General features: G+C 47.7%; 1 protein-coding gene across 1 annotated transcript in view; it reads left to right on the forward strand.

The window, feature by feature from the left end:
• ACOXL (acyl-CoA oxidase like) overlaps nucleotides 1-22144 on the forward strand; it is a 269791-nt gene that overhangs the window by 197874 nt on the left and 49773 nt on the right. Inside the window, exon 16 of the mRNA XM_087823871.1 lies at nucleotides 14239-14326. Within this exon, the coding sequence (XP_087679997.1) occupies nucleotides 14239-14326 (88 nt within the window). The remainder of the gene's footprint in view (nucleotides 1-14238; nucleotides 14327-22144) is intronic.

A 22144-nucleotide genomic window follows, 5' to 3' on the forward strand; every position in this document is an offset into this window, starting at 1 on the left:
TCACAAAACGGCTTCTACAAGAACGTTTGTCGCCGCTTCATCAATAAGAGCCTCAGACTGGAAACAGCCCCAATGTTCATTATCATGAGGCTGGAAAAACAGGTTGTGGGATATTCGTACGACAGAATCCCACTCGGCAATAAAAAGGGGTAAACTACTATTAGAAGCAGCCACAGAAGTGAATTCTACAGACATTACATTTAGTAAAAGGAGCCTTACACCAAAGTTAATAATGGATGATTCCATTTAATGACATTCATTGAAGAAGTGGTGACATTAGGCGACCACAGGGTGGGAGAGTGTGTTATCAACTAGGAGGTTGTGTGCATTACAGGCTCTTCATCACCTTTTCATATATGAAATTGGGAACTTAAGTTTCCAACAGGAGGCGACAACTACTGAGTCTTGATACACTAATTGTGGGAAAGAAGAAATGGCTAATGACAATATTCACCAAGTTTAAGTTCTGTGTTAAGACGTTTTTCAGTGTCGTACCATAACACAGTGGTGGGTGCCCAGGCCAGCCACACCATGGAATGCCCAGAGCATGGTGACAGATGACGGGTGGTGATCTAAGCCAGTGACCAGGATCACAGGAGTCTGGCAAGAGGTGAGTTGTTGAGGGCTGGCCTCGGAGGAAGACAGGTATACCTTAGAGATCTTGGTGTCTTTGAGGCTGGACCAGGTGGTGAGGGGAAGGCCTGGTCATAGACAGTCACCCAGATAGGACAAGGGGACAAGACAGAGCTTATTTCAGAGATGAGCAAATCTGTGGGGATATGTGCCAAACTCTGGGCTCATGACTAAAGATCATACCAATACCATAGAAATGCCATTTTCTGGTTTATGGCACACTAACACCGGTGAGCCTGACTTGGTATGAGTGACTGAACACTGAACAACAGTTCTTTTTTTTTTTTTTTTGGTCTCTCCTTGTATTTTTTTTTTCAGCTTTTTTGAGATATAATTGACATATAACCTTGTGTAAGTTTAAGGTGTACAGTGTAATGATTTGATATACATATATGTTGAAAGTGATTGCTACGACAGTGTTAACACTTCCTTCACCTCACATAATTATTTTTATTGGGGGTGAGCGGTTTAGACATTTAAGATCTACTCTCTTAGCAACTTTCAAGTGTACAGTACAGTATTGTTAGCTATAGTCACCGTGCTGTACACTAGCTCTCCAGAACTTATTCATCTTAAAACTAGAAGTTTTACCTTTTGACCAACATCTCCCCATTTTCCACTCCCCAACCCCTGGCATTCATCATTCTACTCTGCTTCTGTGACTTCAGTGTTTTGAGGTTCCATGTACAAATGAGGTCATACGGTATTTGTCTTTCTTTGTCTGACTTATTTCACTTAGCATAATGCCCTCAAGCTCCCGTCCATGTAGTCACAAATGGCAATTTTCTTTTTTTCTCATGACTGGATAATATTCCATTGTATATATACACACATCGACTTTATCTATCTATAGATGGACACTTTGGTTGCTTCCATATCTTGGCCAGTATGAGTAATAGTGCAATTAACATAGGATATCTCTTCAAGATAGTGATTTCATTTCCTTCAGATAAATACTCCAAAGTGGGATTGCTGGGTCAAACAGCAGTTCCATTTTTTATTTTTTGAGGACCCTCCATACTGTTTCCCACAGTGGCTGCACCAGTCTGCATTCCCACCAGCAGTGCACGAGGGTTCCCTTTCCTCCACACCCTCGCCAGCACTTATCTTTTGTCTTTTTTATAGTAGCCATTCTAACACGAGTGAGATGATGATCTCGTTGTGGTTTTTATTTGCATTTCTCTGATGATTAGTGATGTTGAGCATCTTTTCATGTACCTTTGGCCATTTGTATTTCTTCTTTGGAAGATGGCTATTTAGGTTCTCTGCCTGTTTTCCAAATTGGATTTTTAAACTATTGAGTTATATGAGTTCTTTATATATTTTAAATATTAACCCCTGTCACATAGATGGTCTGCAAAGATTTTCTTCCATTTTATAGGCTGCCTTTGAATTTTATTGATTGTTTCTTTCGCTGTGTAGAAGGCTTTTAGTTTGATGTCGTCCCACTTGTTTACTTTTGCTTTCGTTGCCTGTGCTTCTGGTGTCGTAGCCAAAAATATCATTTCCAAAACCAGTGTCTGGGAGCTCTTTTCTTATGTTTTCTTCTAAGAGTGTTATGGTTCTTGGTCTTATATTTAAGTCCTTAATACATTTTGTGTTAGTTTTTGTGGTTTGTATGCGATAAAGTTCCAATTTTACTCTTCTGTGTGTGGTTGTCTAGTTTTCCCAACACCATTTATTTAAGAGACTGCATTTTCCAAAAACATTGAGTATTCTTGGCTCCCTTGTCAAATATTAGTTGACCATACATATGAAGGTTTGTTTCTGAGCTCTTGATTCTGTTCCATTCATTGGTCTGTGTGTCTGTTTTTATTATAGTACCATACTGTTTTGATTACTATAGTTTCATAATATAGTTTGAAATCAGGAAGCATGATATCTCCAGCTTAGTTGTATCTCAGGATTGCTTTGGCTATCTGGGGTCTTTTGTGGTTCCCTATGAATCTTAAGATTGTTTTTTTCAATTTCTGGGGGAAATGCCATTGGAGTTTTGATAAGGATTGCATTGAATCAATAGATAGCTTTGGATACTATAAACATTTTAACCATACTCATTCTTCTGATCCATGAACATAGGATATCTTTCAATTTATTTATATCTTCTTCAATGTTTTCATCAATGTCATAATTTTTAGTGTACAGATATTTCACCTCCTTGGTTAAGTTTATTCCCAAGTTAAAAAAAAATTATTCCCAAATATTTGATTGTTGTTGATGCAATTTTAAATGGGATTATTTTTATTTCTTTTTCAAATATTTTGTTGTTAGTGAATAGAAATGCATATTGATTTTGTATATTGATTTTGTATATTGATTTTGTATCCTGCAACTTTACTGAATTCATATATTAGTTCTAATGGTGTTCCAGTAGGATCTTTAGGATTTTCTATGTATAAGAGCATGTCATTGGCAAATAAAGACAATTTTACTTCTTTCCAATTTGGATGCCTTTTTTTTTCTTGCTTAATTATTCTGGCTAGGACTTCCTGTACTATGCTGAATTGGACTGGTGAGGGTGGGAATCCTTGTCTTGTTCCTGGTATTAGAGGAAAAGCTTCAGCCTTTCACTGTTGAGTATGATATTAGCTGTGGTCTTGAGTGACATTTTCTCGAAGTTCTCTGTGATGATGGGGTAGACTCATCCTGGGGCTTGATGGTACGGAGACTGTAGTATTGGGGTCAACAGGAATGAGCCTATAATTCTGTTTCATCTTGACCTTCCACAAAGCCCATGGGCACACCCTCGTGGTTAGCTGGGTAAGGACATTTGTAATGAGGGACACTTAGGGCCCAGTGCTTTGCCATACAGCCGACAACCCGATTGCAGGACTAAGAAGAGAGAAGCTGTCTGGTGGTGGCAGGGCCTCCATCAGGATGAGGAACTTAGTGTACAGGTGGTAGACGACATTAGGAATCAGCAATGTGCACAGAAGGGAGTCAGCTCCATCTCTGTAAAGGGCTTAACACCTCCTCCTGGGCCTCTCCACTGAGGCAGTGCTGAGTCCCACCCACCCTCCGGCCAGCTTAGGGGCGTGGTGTGGGGACAGATACTTATTGACCTAGAATTCATGCGGCGGCTCTTAGTGACCTGCCCCATTCCTTCCCTTCTCCCCAGAACCGGCACCTCGGGCTGTTTGAATAGGCTGCCCTGTCAATATTTGTTAATCCCCAGTGTTAATCACTGCTTCTCACAGCATCTCAGACTCCTGTCCCTGCCCAGCACACACAGCTCACACAGAGGTTGTCTCATGTTTTGAAACGTGGGCTGTTTTAGAATTCCTCAAAGTTTAGCCAAAAATATTAGCCTCCCAGTGATAGTGAAGTAAAAATGCTTTCTGGAGTTTCAGATACTTATTTAAATAAACAAAAAGATGACCTGTAGTCATTTTTATTTTTACTGAATAGTTCCTCATTTGAAAGATGTTGCTCCTAGTGACAGTGTGCTGGGTGCTCAGCACGTTCTGGGGCTGTGGCAATGACTGAGATGCAATGGCCAACCTCCCCAGATGCTCAGGTGGGAGGGATGGGTGGCAGTGATGCAGCCACAGGGGGAGGTGCAGTGAGAGGGGTCTGAGTGGAGGGAGGCCACCCCACTCCGTAGGGCCGGTGGCGCATAGAGCTGAGTGTCCTCGAGCTGAGTCCTGTGTGATAAGAGTCAGAACCTGCAATTTCTCACCATCCCCAGGCAGAGCAGGCAGGACCCATGAATGGAGACATGGATGTGAGTGAGGGTGTGAACAGCAAGCCAGCCAGGACCCCGGTCCCAGCTAGAAAGGCTGGAAAGAGGGTGGCTGGGGTGGCCCATGGGTCCTCACTGAGCCTCGTGCGCCCTGCGAGCAGGCTGAGAACCTTCCACCTTTCCTTTAGGTGTCGGGGCAGCCATGACCTGACCACGCTGGGGTCAGAAAAATCATTGTGGAGTCAGTGCTAAGAAGGTGACCTTTTGGAAGGTCACAGTACCAATAGCCTGAAAGAGTTAGGATCCAGCCTGAGCTGTGGGATGGTGGCCAGGAGTGTGAGGGGTGTTTGGTGACACTTGGGACAGTTTGATGGGGAGAATGCTGCAGGTGGAATCATGGATGGTCCCTGGGCTCCAGCTCATGCACTGGGAAGATAGGCTGTTATCAGGGGACACAGAAACACAGAGCCCTGGGTGTTCCAAACTGCGGTGTGTTCCCTGCTCTCCACCCCAACCCCTGTTTGCGGGATTGAGTCTGAACGCGCGTGGGGTGGGTATTCCGGGTGCCGTGCCCACTCGACCGGCAGAGTGCCTCCTCCAGCACCTCGCAGGCCAAGCACCAGCTGAGCTGCCACAGAGATTCAGGAAACAGATCTCGAAGCCTCATTTCTTTCACCCATTAAATGTTCATCATCCTGCCTTATGTCAGCTTTAGGCCGTCACCGGGGCAGGCAGGTTCCATAGCGTAGTCTTCGGCTAAATGCGAGGATCGTGTTATTGAAACAGGATCCCGCCAGCTGACCGTATTCCAGATGCGTGCGCTGGTGCCTGTAAAATCTATTTAAGGCCTCCTGACTCCCCCCTTCTAGCCCTCCACCCACCAGAACAGTTAGGGGGAACTTTTAAAATGAGGAGGCTGTTAAGAAAGGGAGAAGCTATCAAACATCTGTTTATTTACATATCTGTTGTCAAAAATCATCAAGATTGATTTGAGGAGCGTGGAGTTCATGTGCATGCTAAACGACCAAAGACACAAGTCACCCGACATCACTTTCTATTCTGAAAGGCTAGTGATGAGAAGCAGACTCTTCATTTGGCACCAAAAGGGGGAAAGGAGAAGAAATTAGGAAGTAATATAGTCAATTATAGGAGCCTTTTGCCAAGAGCCGATTGAGTTCATGTTCTGACTATTTCGGTTAAGCCTAGTGGTGGGGAAAAGATCCAGAAAGAGGCGAGATCAAACACGTGGGCCCCACTCCTGCAGCTCTCGTGTGTGTGACAGAAACAGTCAGGGCTGGGCTGGGAGTGGACTCTGTCCTGGAGGCTGGCCTGAGCTTGGCGGACAGTGCGCACGAGAGAAGAGGGGCAGAGACCCCGGCGGACCCCAGAACTGTGGTGCTGTGAGAGGCCGACCAGGCCCGAGTTCCCTCTTGCTATTTCCCTGCCCTCCGAATCCACGGCCACTGTCACCCCCATCTGCGTGAAGGGGTTCCTTCCTGTGGTCACTGGCCTTGGCAGCTGTGCTGGTGCTGGCTGGTCACTGTCCTGCCCTGGTCGGAGCAGCACTCACTGCAGAGTGGCAGGCGCTTCCATGGAGGGATGTGCACACTGGGTGGGGGCCCAGAGGAGGGCACCTAGGCTAACAGGGCAGGGGAAGCTGGGCGGGGGCCGTCTCCTGAAGGCAGAGGTAAGGCGGAGAGAACTGCAAGTGCTAGTGCCTGAGGCAGGAGGGCGCGTGTTCGGGCCTGGGCCTAGCTCAGGGCAGAGGGCAGGCGCGTGTGCACCTGCGCCCGTGTCTGGATGCACATGTACTGGGAGCCCGTACCCGGCCCCTTTGGGGAAGACGGTGCCTGCTGCTGTGGGCCATGCTGTATGAGCCAGGAGCGCCCTGTGGGGCAGTGTCTGTGACACTGTGCTGTCCACACTCTTGGGGACTGGGGACTAGGAGGGCCAGTCGGAGCCCCCCCCCTTCATGCCCCCAGCACACCATACTTACTGGAGCCAGACATCTGTGTTCCAGTGTGTGATTTACTGGACTTTCCTGAGACTCAGTGTAAAGCCAGAGTGCCTTCCCTACCCAGGGACACGGATGTGTTCAGCAAGTCCTAGTGACGGGGTCCCCTCACACCATCACATCATTCATCATTGCTGGGCTGTGTTTCTCTAGGAGTCCCAGCTCTGCACACAGGGGCTCATCTCCTCAGACAAGGGCTATTCACTCCCCCAGCCCTTCGGTGCTGTCACCTGCCTCCTTCTGAGGGAAGGGGTCTTGGTGCAGTGGAGCCTGGTGCAGAGCTGAGGGTGGGGGCAGGAGTGGGAGACAAAGGGCCCTGGGTGTAAACTCTGATCCTGGCTCCCAGACCAGACAGGCACCCCACAGCTGGCCTCTCCCTCAGGCCCTCAAAGCCAGCTTAGAGCCCTCTCTGGAGGCAAATATTTTCTCCTAACCCATTACCTGCCTTTTCATTTTCTTAGTAGTGTCTTTAAAGAGTGGACTCAGCCTTTTTGTGTCTTATCTCAGAAAATCTTTCCCTAACCCAACATCACTAAGATTTTCTCCCATCGTTTATTCTAGAAGTTTTGCAGATTGAGCTCTTACATTCAGGCTTATGATCCACTTTTAGTTAACTTTTGTAAATGGTGAGGTTTGTTTTTTCTGTTTGTTTTTGCATGTGTATATTTAGTTCTAACACCAATTGTTAAAAAGACTAGTTTTTTTTATCCACTTAGTTACCTTGGTACCTTTGTCGAAATTCAGTTGAACATAGTGTGTGGTTCTGTTTCTGAACTCTATACTTTTTTTCATTCATCTGTATTTCTATCTTTATCCCAGTACAATACAGTTGTGTTTATGATGGCTTTATAGTAAATCTTGATATCAGTGTGAATCCTCTAATTTTCTCAAAATTGTTTTGACTATTATAAGTCTTGTGTGTCCCCTATAAGTTTATTACATAAGTTCCATCTCTACCAAAAAAAATGTCTGCTGGGATTTTGATTGGCATTGTATTGAACCTATAGATCAGTGTGAAAAGAGTGACATCTTAGCAATTTAGAGCTTTCTGACCTATGAACACAGCCATCTCTCTCTTTGTTTGGGCACTCCTTTCAGATTTCCCTCTGCAACCTATTTTAGTTTTCATATACAGATATTGCATTATTTTGTAAAATGTATCTGTAAGTATTTCAAGTTTTTGTTACTATTGCAATGGCATTTTTATTTCAAGTTCCAGTTGTTCATTGCTAGAATATAGAAATATAACTGTTTTTTGTTTATCAAAATCTTGTATCTGTGACTTTGCTTAATGTGCTTATTATTTCTAGGAGTTTTATTACATATTCTTTAGGATTTTCTACATAGAAAATTATGTATTTTGGTGAAGATAGCTATACTTATTCCTTTCCAACTCTACACCTTTAATTTATTTTTCTTGCCTTATTGCCCTGGCTAGAACCTACAGTACAATGTTGAATGGCAGTGGTAATGGGCATCTTCATCTTTTCCCAATCATAAATGGGAAAAGCATTTAGTCTTTTACTATTAAATATGATGTTACCTGAGGGTTTATGGTAGATCTTCTATAGCGAGGTAATTATTTTCAACTAGCTATATTGCTGCCCACAGTTATTTGGGTTTTTCTAGAAAAGAAGAAGGGAAGATGGGTTTGGGCGCCCACCAAAGGGGAGGTCAGCAGGGTTTTCTTTATGAGTTCAGCTCTGTCTTTGCTGTGTGGTGATTTATTAGGAAATAAGCATTTATTTTCATTACAGGCTTTAAGTGTGGAGTGTGGCTCACATTAAACGTGACCATGTGTGACAATGCATCCTTATAAACTGTGTGTTTGGGAGGTGTTATCAGGGAACTACCTCCTCATTAGTCCATCAGGAGGCAGTATAGCCTATGATTAGGAACACAGGCTCAGAAACCTGGGCACTCAGTCTGAATCCAGCTCTGTAACCTTGGGCAAGTTCCTCAACCTTTCTGTGTCACAGTTTTCTACCTACAAAATAAAGACACCCAAAATATCAATAATACCTACCATCCAGGGCCTCTGAAGACTGAGCAGATGCAATAAAGGGCTTAAAACAGGGCCTGCTGTCTGGTGCACTTTAAGAAGAATTTAGTTTGCATACAGCTAATTCACACACAAGTTTTCAGTAGCAGGTTTACTGCTTGAAGTAAAAAACAACCACACCATTGACAAGTCGTCTCTCCAGAAACCTTGTGTTAAGGTGCTGTAAGGTGGGAAGGTTGGCTGTTTGAATTCTGTTGTTTTACAATGTGTCTGTGCAGCAAATCCTCGGTAAAGGGCCGTGCACTGCACAGGCAGTTATCAGCCAGGTTCCAAATGGTGGGCACACACTCTGGAGTTAGCACTGTCTGCACCTGGGACAGTTTGACGTGATCTGCTTCTTTCGACCACATGATCATGGAATGAAATGTGACCTCACACATAGTCAGGGCTACACCACCTGGACGTGTGGACCACTGTGCAGCCCCTATTTGGCTTCAGCCTATTATTTCCTCCCAATAAATTCTAATTCAAGGGGACAGAGGCTTATATCATTAGAACAAAGCTTCAGAACAACCATCATTGAGAGACCTGCCTGAAGTCTAGCTGAATGGAAGTCCTATATGTAGGAATATACAGAAGAAGCCACTTGGAGACTGGTAGGAGGGACAGAGATGTAGACCAGGCTGGTCCTACACCCACGTGTGGCAGTTAAAAATCAGGAGGGATGCCTGAGCTGCGGAGATACCCCTGCAGAACAAGGGGTCCTAGCCCCACACCAGGCCCCCCAGCCCAGAGTTCTGGTACCTGGAAGAGAAGTCACCATAACTTCTGGCTGTGAAAACCAGTGGGGATGATGGCTGAGTGAGAGAGAGGGGTGCTGGAGTCCCAAGCGTTCCGCTTAAAGTGCCCACACATGAATCACTCTCTAATGGACTCACTCCCTTTGAGTTCCAGAGGTGGGGCAGCAATTCAAAAGGTGGCCAGGGACAAATGAGGAGGAACTGAACTGTCTGGCTTCAAGGTGAGGGCTTGAGGAGCAGATTTCTCCCAGACAGATGTGCTGGCAGTAGCCATTGTCCCTTTGTTGAGCCTTTCCCCAACCCAGCCTACACCCCAGTAGGCCGGCACCGTATCTGAGTCTCCAACCACCTGACTAACTATCCTTACCATCCAGAGACCCCACCCTACCCAACTTTTGGGTCCACCCACGCCACATCCAGTAGCATTTCCATACAGTGGTCTCTCTTGTCTCATGCTGCAGACATATCTAAAATTTCTCAAAAGTTCACAAACCCCAAACAAGCAGCATCTGATCTCAGTGTGCCCCCATCCTCTTGCTAAGCAGCCCCAACCCCGTCACTAGCGGCAGCAGGCCTTAGTTTGCAGCTTAGCCTCTCTTAGGCACCTCCAAGCCCAGCAAAAGTGAAAACCATCTGCAGATCACTTTGTAGCTCATACCAAGTGGCCCAGGGAAGAGCACAGGCAGCAGCTGGCCTTGGCCTGCACCAGAGCTCCTCGTAAGAATCCCCAGAACCAACACACCAGGTGGCCAGCTTCAGACCACACCACAGCACCACCCAACCACCTCCACAAATGACACACCCAAAGAGCAAATTCGAAAGGCACCAGAGCCCCACACAGCAGTTCCTTTGTAGGGTCAGCCCCTGCACAATAGCTCCTTCACTGTACTCACAGCCAGTTCTCACAACTAATCAGCCCTGAGGGTCAGCTCCTCTCATTGATGTGCTATCAGCAATCAAGGCTCAACTACTACAGGAGGGCACGCACAACCCACACAAGGGACAGACCTAAAGCGCCTGGCTTAGGTGACCAGGGAGACTGTAACCACGGAGCCCCACAAGACACCTACTACATAAGGCCACTCTACCAAGACTGGGAGATGTAGCAGCTCTACCTAAACAAACACAGGGAGGAGCCAAAATGAAGATGCAAATAAATGTGCCAAGTGAAAAAACAGAACAAAACTCCAGGAAAAGAACCAAACAAAATGAATGTGAACATCAACAAAGAGATAAGAAGCATATAAAAATGGAGAACACAACAAGTGAAAAGAAGAATACATTACAGGGAATCAACAGTAGATTAGATAAAGCTGAGGATCAAAATAGTGATTTGGAAGCTAAGGTAACAGAAAACACCCAATCAGAACAACGAAAAGAATTTTTTAAAAAATGACGGTAGTTTAAGGGGCCTCTAGGACAACATCAAGTGTACCAACATCTGCATCACAGGAGAAAAGAGAGAGCGAGGAATTGAAAACCTTTTTGAAGAAATAATGATGGAAAACTTTTCTAACTTGGTGAAGGAAATAGACATACGAGCCCAGGAAGTGCAGAGAGCCTCAAACAAGATGAACCCAAAGAGGCCCACACCAAGACACATCATAATTAAAATGCAGAAGTTTAAAGACAAAGAGAGAATCTTAAAAGCAGCAAGAGAAAAACAGTTAACTTAAGACAGTCAGCTGATTTCTCAACAGAAACATTTTAGGCCAGAAGGGATTGGCATGAAATATTCAAAGTGATGAAAAGCAAGGACCTACGACCAAAGTTACTCTACCCAGTAAAGCTATCATTTAGAATTAAAGAACAGATAAAGAGCTTCCCAGACAGAAAAAACTAAAGAGTTCATCACCACCAAAACAGTATGACAAGAAATGTTAAAGGGATTTCTTTAAGAAGAAGTAGTTGGAAAAATATAAAATATAGGAACAATAAAATAGCAATAACTACATGTCTATCAACAATTACTTTTAAATGTAAATGGGTTAAATGCTCTAATAAAAAAAAAAAAACCAGGGTGGCTGAATGGATAAGAAAACCAGACCCTTATTTATACTGTCTCCAAGAAACCACTTTAGATTGAAAGACACAAACTACATGAACTGAAAGTAAAAGGATAGGAAAAGATATTTCATGAAAATGGAAATGAAAAAAGAAACTGGGGTAGCAATACTTATACCAGACAAAATAGACTTTAAAACAAAAGCTATAACAAAAGACAAAGGGAGGACCCAGCAATTCCACTTCTGGGTATTTATCCAAAGAAACCAAAAAAACTAATTTGAAAAGACATGAACCCACATGTTCACTGCAGCATTATTTACAATAACCAAGATATGGAAGAAACCTAAGTGTCCATCAATAGATGAATGAATAAAGAAGTGGGACATATATATACAATGGGATATGACTCAGCCATAAAAAAGAGTGAAATCTCACCATCTGCAACAACATGGATGGACCGAGAGGGTATTGTGCTGAGTGAAATAAGTCAGACAGAGGAAGACAAATACCATATGATTTCACTTATATGTGGAATCTGAAAAACAAAATAAACAAACTAAACAGAAACAAACCCAGAGATACACAGAACATTTTGATGGTTGCCAGATGAGAGGTGGGTTGGGGGATGGGTGAAAGGGGTTGAGAAATACAAATTGGTAGTTATAGGATAGTCATGGGGATGTAAAGCACAGCATGGGCAATATAATCAATAATATTGTAATAACTTTGTATGGTGTGAGGTAGGACTAGACTTATGGGGGATCACTTCGTAAGTTATACAGATGCCTAATCACTGTGTTGTACACCTGGAACTAATATAATATTATATGTCAACTTTAATTGAAAAATAATTGTTTTTAAAAAGGAAGCAAAGGCTTCTCAGCCAGTGGCTCTCCTGGGCACCTGCCCTAGCAAAGCTGCCTTTCTGTTAAAGTGATCCAGGTCCTTCACTATGGGGGAGTCTGCCAGCCTTGCTGTTTGGGGAGTGGGGGAGAGGGGACACTGGCCAGCAGGGGTGAGGTTATACTGAGCTTCCCTAGTGGGTCCTGCAGCAGCTCTGTGATGTTCGCATATGAGGAAGAGCACTTGGGAGCTGGCTGGCAGGCCTTCAAAGGCCCTTCCCCTTCTCTTGGGCTTGCTTTTATTTTTGCCTTGTACTCTCTGAGGGATGCAGTCACAACAGACTTTGCAAAGGGCCCTCTGCAAGGTTTCCCCACCTGAGTCCCCTCTCAGGCCGGTTCTACTCTGTCCAGCCAGCTGTCTCTGCCTGCTTTGCTCTAGATCAGGCCGGTAAAAGACCCACTCTACACATGGATTTTAAAAAAACATTTAGCAGCGCCCTCAATTCTATTTGGACACATCTGTACACTATCCCGTGGGGGGTGGGGGGTGGGCAGCCAGTGCAGGTGTAGGACAGCTGTCTGCTGGCTCTGGCGTGGGTTGCCCAGCCCTTTCCTCAGCGGTGAGATGGTAGAGTTTGGGGCCTGGAGAGTTTGGCCAGCACCTGTCCTCACCTCTGCCGGAGCTGTCCTGTAGGCTGTGTCTTGTGAGCTGCAAATCTCTAGCCTTTTCATTTGTAACCCTGACACCAGCGCAGAGAGATACTGATTCAGGGAGTCAGACATTCTCTCCTCGACTGTCCTGAGACGCCCCAGTTAGGTGGGGACTCCGAGGCACAGGTGACACACTCCTCCAAACTGTGCCAGCTGCACCAGGTGACTGCTAAATTATACATGGGGCAGGCTCTCCACAGGGCTGCTTTCCACTGGCGCACAAAGCCCTGTCCCAGGAGGCGCGCTCAGGCCCTGCGGGACCAGGAGCTGCGGGAGGCGGCCTACCCTCCAAACGGAGGCTCAGCATGAGCTCACAGCAAACGGGCTACAGACACAGCCTCACCTGTCTAAATGTTCTTCCCTTGCGCCAAAGAAAAAAAGATTGCTAAGAGTTTAAATATCAAACTGTTAGGTTTTGAAACAAAGAAAGGCAAGAAGAAACAGAAAAGTCAGAGGTGCCAAATTTAACTCCGGTCAGATAAGAATCTGCCTCTCACTCCACCTGCGAGACTGTCGGTCCGTGATTCGGCATCTTTCTCTTCCTCGGGCGTTTTCTTCATTCTCACTTTATTCCAGTTATATTAACTCATCTCCCTCCAACTAAAAAGCAAATCAAAGCAAAAAAAAACAAACCCCAAAATCTTCCCTTGTTAGAGTGACTGAAAGGCCACCTCACATAGAGTGACCCGCAAAAGCGATTCGTTGGACGAACGTGTGACATAACTGTGCCTTGAGTTTGTTTCTAGGTTTATGGCTTATTCCTGGTCATATCAAGCGGGCCACCACCCGATGCCGGCTCTGGAACTGTGGCGGGCAGTCAGGAGACTATTTGGAAACAAGTGGACTTACCTGACTACCATGGAAGGAAGGAGGGAAAGGAGGTGGGTTGTTGGTTTTGTTGCCGATTGGACTATTTGTTGTTATTGTTGTTGTTTTATGAATCCTCCCCTCAGGATATTTTTTCCACTGATTTTTAGAGAGAGTGGAAGGCAGGGAGGAGGGGAGAGAGAAACATTGATGTGAGAGAGACACATTGATTGGTTGCCCCCTGCATGCGCCCCGACTGGGGCTGGGAATCGAACCTGCAACCCAGGTATGTGCCCTTGACTGGGAATTGAACCTGTGACCCTTCGGGGTGCAGGCCGACTCTCTAACCACTGAGCCCCGCCGGCTAGGGCAGCTGATTAGATTTAAGTAGTTCGTTCTGGTATTTAGGACTCTTCAGGCAGCGAGTGGCTAATTAAACAATCTCACTTTATTCCTGTGCATGCTCTCTCTCCAAATTGTTTTTCGACCGCCTGCTACGTCTCCGGAATTGGCAACCGGTGGTGGCCACGTTGATGTGTGTGAGGAATTCACGTAAACGACACAGTACACTTGTGGCATTTCTTAATCCAGTGAATAGCTTTTGTGGGTCTGAAAGGCCAGCCCTGCGACATACCCACACTAAAGGGCGCGTTGAAAGTGTGTGTATTTGCTTTGCTTGCTGCTAAGTGCGATGCTTTCAGGATATCGTCAGTGTTTCTTTTCTTCTGTCACTCCGACAGGTGGTGACCAGGAAGGAGGGCTTCTTCAGTGCCTGGAACTCCTGTCTGCACCATGTCTCCTCCCTGTCTCTGGCGCACATGTACAGAGGTCAGCGGCTCTTGTTTGGTATTTATAATTGAGTGACTCAGAGGTTATCTGGGAATGAGACTCTGCAGGGAAAAGACAGTCCCCACGCCATTCTTGGCCCTCTGGTTGAATTTAGGGTCCCCAAGTACCTTACCTCCCAACTTTGACTGAGCGACTGGCTCAGACCCCTACACTGAACCCCAGGAGCAGTGCACTTAGCTCACCCACAGCTGCCAGCAGCACTGGCAGGAGCCAGCTGGCAGCCGGCGCGTCCACAGCGGTGGCCCTCTGCCCAGCGGTGACTGCTATTCCCAAGTAAACAAATGGGAGGTGCGTAGTGAGATAAAGGGAGGGCCCTTTAATAGGATCACTGCCTGGAGTGTGTCAAGTACCAGAGCCAGCTACTTAAACCTAATCCCTGGTTCAGCCTCTGAAAGCTGTCGCCTCAGCCAGAGGCGAGTGTGCCCTCCAGGGGACATGCAGGGACATTTGGGGACATTTTTGGTTGTCACACTGAGTAGGGGAGGCCAGGGATGCCCTACAGGGTGCAAACAGAGGATGGTCCCGCAACAAAGGATGGTCCTGCCCCAAATGGTGAGAAATCTTGAGTGTTCATTTTGACCGCAAAAAAACAAAATCACGTAAGGTAAAATGACACATTGAAAACGGTAAGATTCTTAAAGATAAGGTAAATTATTCTTGAAATTGTTTTTTGACCTCAAGACGCGTTAGTGGGTCCGTGTCATGCCCGCACCGTGGGGGGCATAGGAAAGAGAAAGGTGGGCCCTGTGTGTGTTTGCGTGTGGGGTTCCCCATCACCCAGGCTCACTGCTGACCCAGGATGGCAGGGACAAGCGTGGTCACTACACAGTTCCAGGCCCTGGCTCCCCTGTCCTTTCGCATCCCAGGGCGATGTCTTGGGGGTGGGATCCTCAATGGTTTCTATTAAGAGTCAAGCCAGTGACCCAGGAGTGAATGCCTGTGTCCCACCTGACCTCCAGGCCAGGCAGTTCCAGAAGAGAGAATGCCACGTCCTTCGTCGCACCGGGACTGCCCGGGACCCTCTCTCAGAGCTGACCAGGGCTGACCAGCAAGTAGTGTGGGCACAGATGGTCCAGCCCTTGGGACCTTGGTGAGCTCAGGACACAGGGTCAAGAGTAAGGACTAGAGAGAGGTGACTGTGCCAAGAGCACAGATTCCTCACCGGGTGGAGGAGCCCACAGGCACACCACAGCTGGGACCTGCCTTTTTACAGTGACCACCTTGCGAGGCCTTGTAGCATCTCCGACTCTGACTCCCACCTCCTGCGCCCTGGGGCAAGGAGAGGGGCTGAGATGGGGCAAAGGTTCCCTCCCCACAGGTTATTCAGAAACAGGATGGGGTTCCCTCGTCTGCAGATCCAGAAATTTTCATTTGTCTTCAGCCCACTATAAATGAGGCTCAGGGGAACTGACTGACCTTAATCAAACTCAGATGTATTAAAGGAGAATGCCAGTGATTCACCGCAAATCAAAACCCAAGTGCCCAGTCACGCGTACCTGCTCCATCCCCTCGGTGGGGAAATCTCCACCTGGAATTCAGCTGTAATCCGAGGGGTGCAGAGGTCGGACTGTCCGCACAGGGCCTGGCGGGGCTCTGCGGGTCCACGCTGGCCTGCCGGCCTGGAGGCCTCACCCCGGAGCCCACGGAGCGTCTGCTTCCCGGACTGTCCTGGTGCTCAGCACCCACCTTACCCCGGGACATTTTGTAAACCCCCCTCTTCCATTGGGCGGTTGTGTCTTCATTTATCGATCAGGCTGAAACTCCTCGGGGACATGAAGCAGCACTTAAGGGGACTCAGGCCTTCTTTTCCCTCCGGGTGGATGTTGTGGCTCTGATCTGGCTGCGGTCCTGGTGTCTGGGCTCCTCCCCCTGTGTCTTGGCCACGGCCATCACCCTTCCCAGGATGCGACATGGACCCCAGGTAAAAAGCTACAGACATTCAGAGATGGGACTAAATTCGAGGAGGGCATCAGAGACTCATGAAGTCATGCCTTCGCCTTAGAAACACTGACCACTGCACCTTGAGCTGCTCCTCCCACCTGCTGAGAGCATAAGAAAGCTCAGGGTGTGGGTGGAGCACTCCTCTCCCTCAGGCTGTCTGAATTCAGAGGCGGTTTTTACCCCCACCAGCTCTGTGACTACAAGTGAGTTAATCAACCTCTCTGACCTTCGGTCTCATCTTTATTTACAAAACGCAGATGCTCTGATATTTACCTCTTGGACCGTTGAGAAGATACTTCGAAAGCGTCTGACCCATAGTTGGTGTCCAATAAAAACGTTTTATTCCTGTTAATTACTAATCTCCAGAAACCTTAGCTCCCATAACCAACATTGGACATTTCGATCCCTGTTCCTCAAGAGGAAGAAAAAGAGAAAAGTTATAGGCTCCAGTGCGCGAGGCCTTCACACCAGGAAGAAGCATCCAGGATTTGATGTTGCCACAGCACAGAAGAAATCTGAACCTTTTATTGGTTAATAGCCACGGTAACAAAGGTGATTATCTTCAGGAAATTGGCCCCAGGTTCAGTGCCAGATGAGGAGGCTTTGGCTGTATAATGGACCAGAAGAAAAATAAGAATTAGCTCAATGACAACATTTACAAATCTTGGGAACGGTTTGAAGTAGAGAAACCCATCGATTCCGAGGAGGTCTGTGGGATACAGACCGGGTCCCCGTGGTAGGAGCACTGAGCTCACAGCGCCCGGGAAGAATCGGGTTCCAGTCGCACGGACCCCGGGCAGGGGCTTGGGGGCGGGTTGGGGCCCAGAAGCAGGAGCCCCTCCATCTCCAGTGACCGCCTGACGTTGCCTGCGGAGACGCTGGAAGGGGGGCACAGGAGGGAGGGGAAGGATCAGCCTGTGAATGCGCAGACCTTTACGTCACCCCAGATGAAAATGAGCTCGGGATCCAGCCATTTTTATTAGGAACAAATGGGAAAAAGCCTTCTGGCATCAGTATTCGTGTGTCACCTGAGGACTGGGAAAACCGTGCTTGAAATAAAAATGTTAAGCAGTCTCTAGTGGTTTCTGAAGTGGGATGTGACCATTACAATGATAAATTGTTATTTTCCTGTGATACACATTTTTATCTTGCCCTAGAAATAGCAGTTCTGAGGCGTGGAGCTGTCTGAGCCCCTAAGGGTGCACCAATTCCTCAACTAAGCACTTTTATTAAATAAATTACATCCACCATCCTCCAGCTCCGTGCAGACCTGTCTCTTGGTTTCTTTTTCTTTTTATCCCCCCTTCTTGAAGCTTGTGACTACTGCTCCGTATGCTGCAGGAAGTCCCTTTTTTTGGTTCTTAATAAAGAAACTAATAACTTAGAATGTTCGCATTAAGAGCAGGTTGTAATTATAATTAGAATATATAAATAGGATTTCTGCCTATTCGAGGATTAATTTCAGACTCCTCTCAGGGATGTTTTCTTTCCAAACGGGACTTTCTTTGTTATTACAGCGTCATTTCTGTACTTGCTCCACGAATGCACGTTCCCGTGTTCGTCAGGGACCGGCACCCCCCTCCCCTTTGTTCGTGGGGCCCTGTGTCCTTTATACAGACCACATTCGCCCTGATTTCGTCTCAGTGTGGCATCCATCAGCTTGAATGTGCATTCTGTGAGCTCAGGAAAATAAAACGCCAACTCCATCCAGAAGTCCCGTGTGAGTTTAGGTGCTTGTTGTCTTAACAGTCAGCTGCTGAAGTCCCCCGAGGCCTGTGTCCTTCCAGCTAGAAGGTGAACCTACCCCCCGGGGTGGAAGCAGAAGTCGCAGGTCCACACACCTTGTTCTTTGACTAACGGGTTCTGCGCTGTTTTTGCTGCTGAAAGTGGAGCTCCAGGGGGAGGGGGTGATATGGCCTGTGACAACCTGTGAGCCTTCCCTTCCCCTGGGCACCCTCTGCTGGGGGCGCCGATCTTTAGAGCAGTCCCAGTGCCGAGTAGGTGGTCTAGAGGACAGAGGAGCCACCCTTGTCGCTGACCTTTCTCTTTGTCGGGCACCCCTTGACTCTGCGGGAGTGCAGGCAAGAATCCCGCAGACCAGCAGCTCAGAGGCCCTGAGGCTGGAGAGGAGCATGCGGGCTTTGTTTCCTCCATCTGGGTCACCTGGCCCAACCCCAGACCCCTTCACTCCTGAGAGCAGTGGAGTCCCTGGGTCCCTCACTCCCCACCCCTGAGAACTGGCCTCCACTGGCACTTGCACAGCACTCCCCGAGGGAGGGGCAAGGGTGGAGGCGCCTGGGGTGGGGACGGTAAGGAGGAGTGCCAGGGTCCTTTGTGCTGACACAGGTGGCGGCTCTGAAAAAGGGAAAAAGAAGAAATTTCACTGAACTGAGGCTTTGCAGCACGTAGACCCCTGGGAGAGCTGCCCTGGGCCACGCTGGATTTTAATTTTGTGCCTCACCAGCAAGTGGACACAGGGAAAGAGGAAGTTCTAGAAGGCAGACTGCCCACGGTCATACCTTACTCGGCTCAGATGCTAATAAAATGTCACTCATCTTTCGCCAACTGTGATGACAGCTGCTGTCCCCATCGCCTGAGTGTTTCCTCCGTGCCAGGGCCAAGCTCACTGCTTGGCTCTCGTCATTTCTTTCTCCACAACCTCATAAAGCCCTCTGAGGAAACCGAGGCTCAGGGGTGAACAGTTGCCTGGATCTCACACAAGTAAATGGGGTGCTGGGACTTCACCCAGGCCAAAGCTGGGCTCAGAAGGCTTTTTAGGCACCAGACTTTAAGGAGGCCTGCCCACCCCAACTCCCCAGGGCTTTCTTTCCTCCAGATGAACAAAGGATTGGGAATTCCAGCGTTCTCGAACTTTTGGAGGTTTCTTTTCCCATATTTATTCAACACATACTTTCCTGCGTTAAAACTGGCCTGACTGCCTTTCACTCTGGCTGGGTTTGTCTCTGAATAATGCTTCTTTCCCCCCCCCCCCCCCCCATCTCATGGGCTTTCTCTGGGGATAAACTGAAAACCATGTGAGAGCACTAGGGCCTTAGAATCATGGTAGAGCTGACACATACACTGTGCAAAATGTTATGGAAGCTGAGGCACAGAGAGGTTAAATAAGTTGCCCAGGGTCACACAGCACAAGGAGGATTCACATCCCAACAGACAGCTAGCTGTCCTCCACCCACCTTGCGGGGCCCCTAAGTGCTTGTTGGACCTGATCTGGTGGCTCAGCATCGCCAAGGAGGCGAGAAAAATCAGCCGCCTTCCTTTTTAAACTTATTCGCTCCTTTGTTCCCCATAGTGTGGTTGAAAACTGTACCTTATATGATGGGCCACAAAGATCTGATGTGCCACCCATGCTGACCTCACAGCTTCTGGAGCCTAGGAAGTTTCAAAATAAGGTTAATCAGCAGGCAAAAGTTCCACAAAAATAAGAAAGGCGATTTGTACTGTGTAACTTTATATTGTGAGTTTTCTGCTAAGAATAAGACCTTCTGAGCTGGATAAAAGTAGCAGCCTAGGAAGTCTTTACCTATCATAGCAATTCCAGGTAGGATTTTATAAAAACACGATCCCACAGCTCATGTCCTAAAGTTAAACATACTTGCCATACACACACTTAAATTTAGGTTCTAAAGGACAGCATGTTCTAGTCTCACAAAACATTTAGTAAATAACCTTTGAGTTCACATGAGCCACCCACACAAAAACCAAAATGAGCTACAGAAAAACATAGAAAAAGCAACTGCCTGTTGGTGACCAGATTTTCTTTCAGTTCTTTGAGTATTTTGCCTATAAATAATCTGCATGTTTCAAGTGCGACCATTTTCTTTAAGGTGCCTCCTGGCATGTTCTCACTTCGAGTGTGTTTTAGAAACAAGAATTAAATGTGTAAATCATGGGAACTGTGGAGTTTTTGGAGGGGAGATCTTTGATACATATGCTTTTTAGATACCCAGAATGTCCAAATGAAGCATTAAGATGATGTATTCTTTCTTCAGTGCATCTGTTAATCTTTTATGAAATCTGGAGTTTGATAAATCACCGGAGATAAAAACATCATTTTTAACCCAGGGTAGATCCCAAATGTCAGGAGGAAAAATAGCACTGTGTCTCCTGTGCGTGAGTTTGCCTCTCTCTCTGCTTATGAGTTATGGGATTTTATTTGCAGAGAAAACATAATGCTCTATTAACTTGAAAATGATGGCTTTTACTCAGAAATGTGAGAACAGAGAAGAAAAAAAGAAGCCTCCAAGCCTCCAAGGGGTAATCGTTTAGCAGGGTTGAGATGTGCTTAGAGTGGCACGGGGTGGGAGACGGGGAAGTGATCACAAGATAACAAAATTCGAGGGTCTCCTCATGTGCACCTTCCCTTCCTGACGCTCGGCGCCGCTGGTCCGGTGCCGCGAAGTGTGGACACTGAGGATCCGGTGGGGAAATCTCACTTAACATCAGTGTAATTAAAGATTGATGAAGCTATTTATTGTGGGGGTTTCACTCAGAATTTCTCTCTTAAGTGGCGGCCTGGTGACCCAGGCCACAGGAATGAGTGGGGGAGTACCCCACCATCTGAGGGGGGCAGCCTCCTTCTGCACATGCGGGAAGATCTTGGATCCAGGGGAGCCACACCCCCATCTCTTCCAGACTGAATGGCTAAGTCTGCCACAGGCTGAAAGGACTGTACCTGGGAGTCGGTGACGAGTGTGCTCTCTCATGTAGTCATGCTTGACCTGAGCCACAGGCCGCAGGTGGCCACCCTTCGGTCGAGCATTAGAGAAGAGCCCTGGGGGGGGGGGGGTGGAGATGGGTGCGCGATGCTCGAGCTTGGAGAGAGGGAAGCCACTGTCCTCCCAGGCCCAGATGCTGCTGACAGGTCTGGCCCCTCTCGCGCTGTCCCCCTCCCCTGTGGAGCCGCTCACATCTGGAACTTGGCGGCCAGTCATCCACGTCTCTCTCCCATGGCTCAGACGAGAACCAAGGCTTCCAAGATGTCAGTGAGACCCATTGCTGCTCCAGCCCAGGGCCCGGCCAAACTGGCCCTTTGCCTGCCTGGAGAGCGTGTCCCTGCTCACCCACACTGCCCCCCTGCGGGCAAGGTCCTTGGCAGGGTCCCTACGGATGTCAAAGGAGTGGGGAAAGGTAATTATTTGCTGACAAAATTTTCAGTATCTCCTGTTTGCAAGACTTTGGGCTAGGATGCTATTCACTGTAGCAGAGAGAGTAAGATGTGAACGCGAAGACCCTCGTGCAGTGAGATGTGATGAGCCTGTGAGAGGTATGGGGAGCCGCAGACGTCGCAGGGCTCCGAGAGGACCTCATGGAAGGTTTCTGGGGACTGGGCCTTGAGGTACAAATAGGATCCCAAAGGTGGAAATGTGCAGTGCCTTCTGGGAGGAACTACAGTGTGGACAAAGGTGAAGGTGACAAAGCGAAGGGCTTGTCCAGGGACTGCCGAGGTCCCTGCTCCACCGGAGGGGAAGTGTTGGGGAGGTGACGGGAAACAATAGTGAACACTGGGGAGTGGGCTGGGAGGGCGGTGGGTGTGCAGAACACTTCATTACAGAGCCTGGCCTTTGCTGGGTGGACAGTAGGAATCCGTGAAGGGACTGAGCTGGAGAGGACTTCACACCCAGGCCCCGTGAAGGAAGTTCTCCCGGCCCGGGGGCCTTATGAGTTAGAGAGAGAGGCCCTGGGTGGGGTGGGTGGAGTGGGGAGGGGAAGCAAGTGTGGCCAGCAAGAGAGAGGCCGAGGATCTGCAAGGAGGTGATAGCAGTGGGGATTGAAAGGAGGGTCTGCACTGGAGAAGCAGGGTCCCCTTCCTATCCTGGAAGGGGAGGCTGAGCCTGT

This window comes from Miniopterus natalensis, chromosome 13 (genome assembly GCF_054644295.1).
Source record: "Miniopterus natalensis isolate mMinNat1 chromosome 13, mMinNat1.hap1, whole genome shotgun sequence".
Classification (NCBI taxonomy): Eukaryota; Metazoa; Chordata; class Mammalia; order Chiroptera; family Miniopteridae; genus Miniopterus; species Miniopterus natalensis.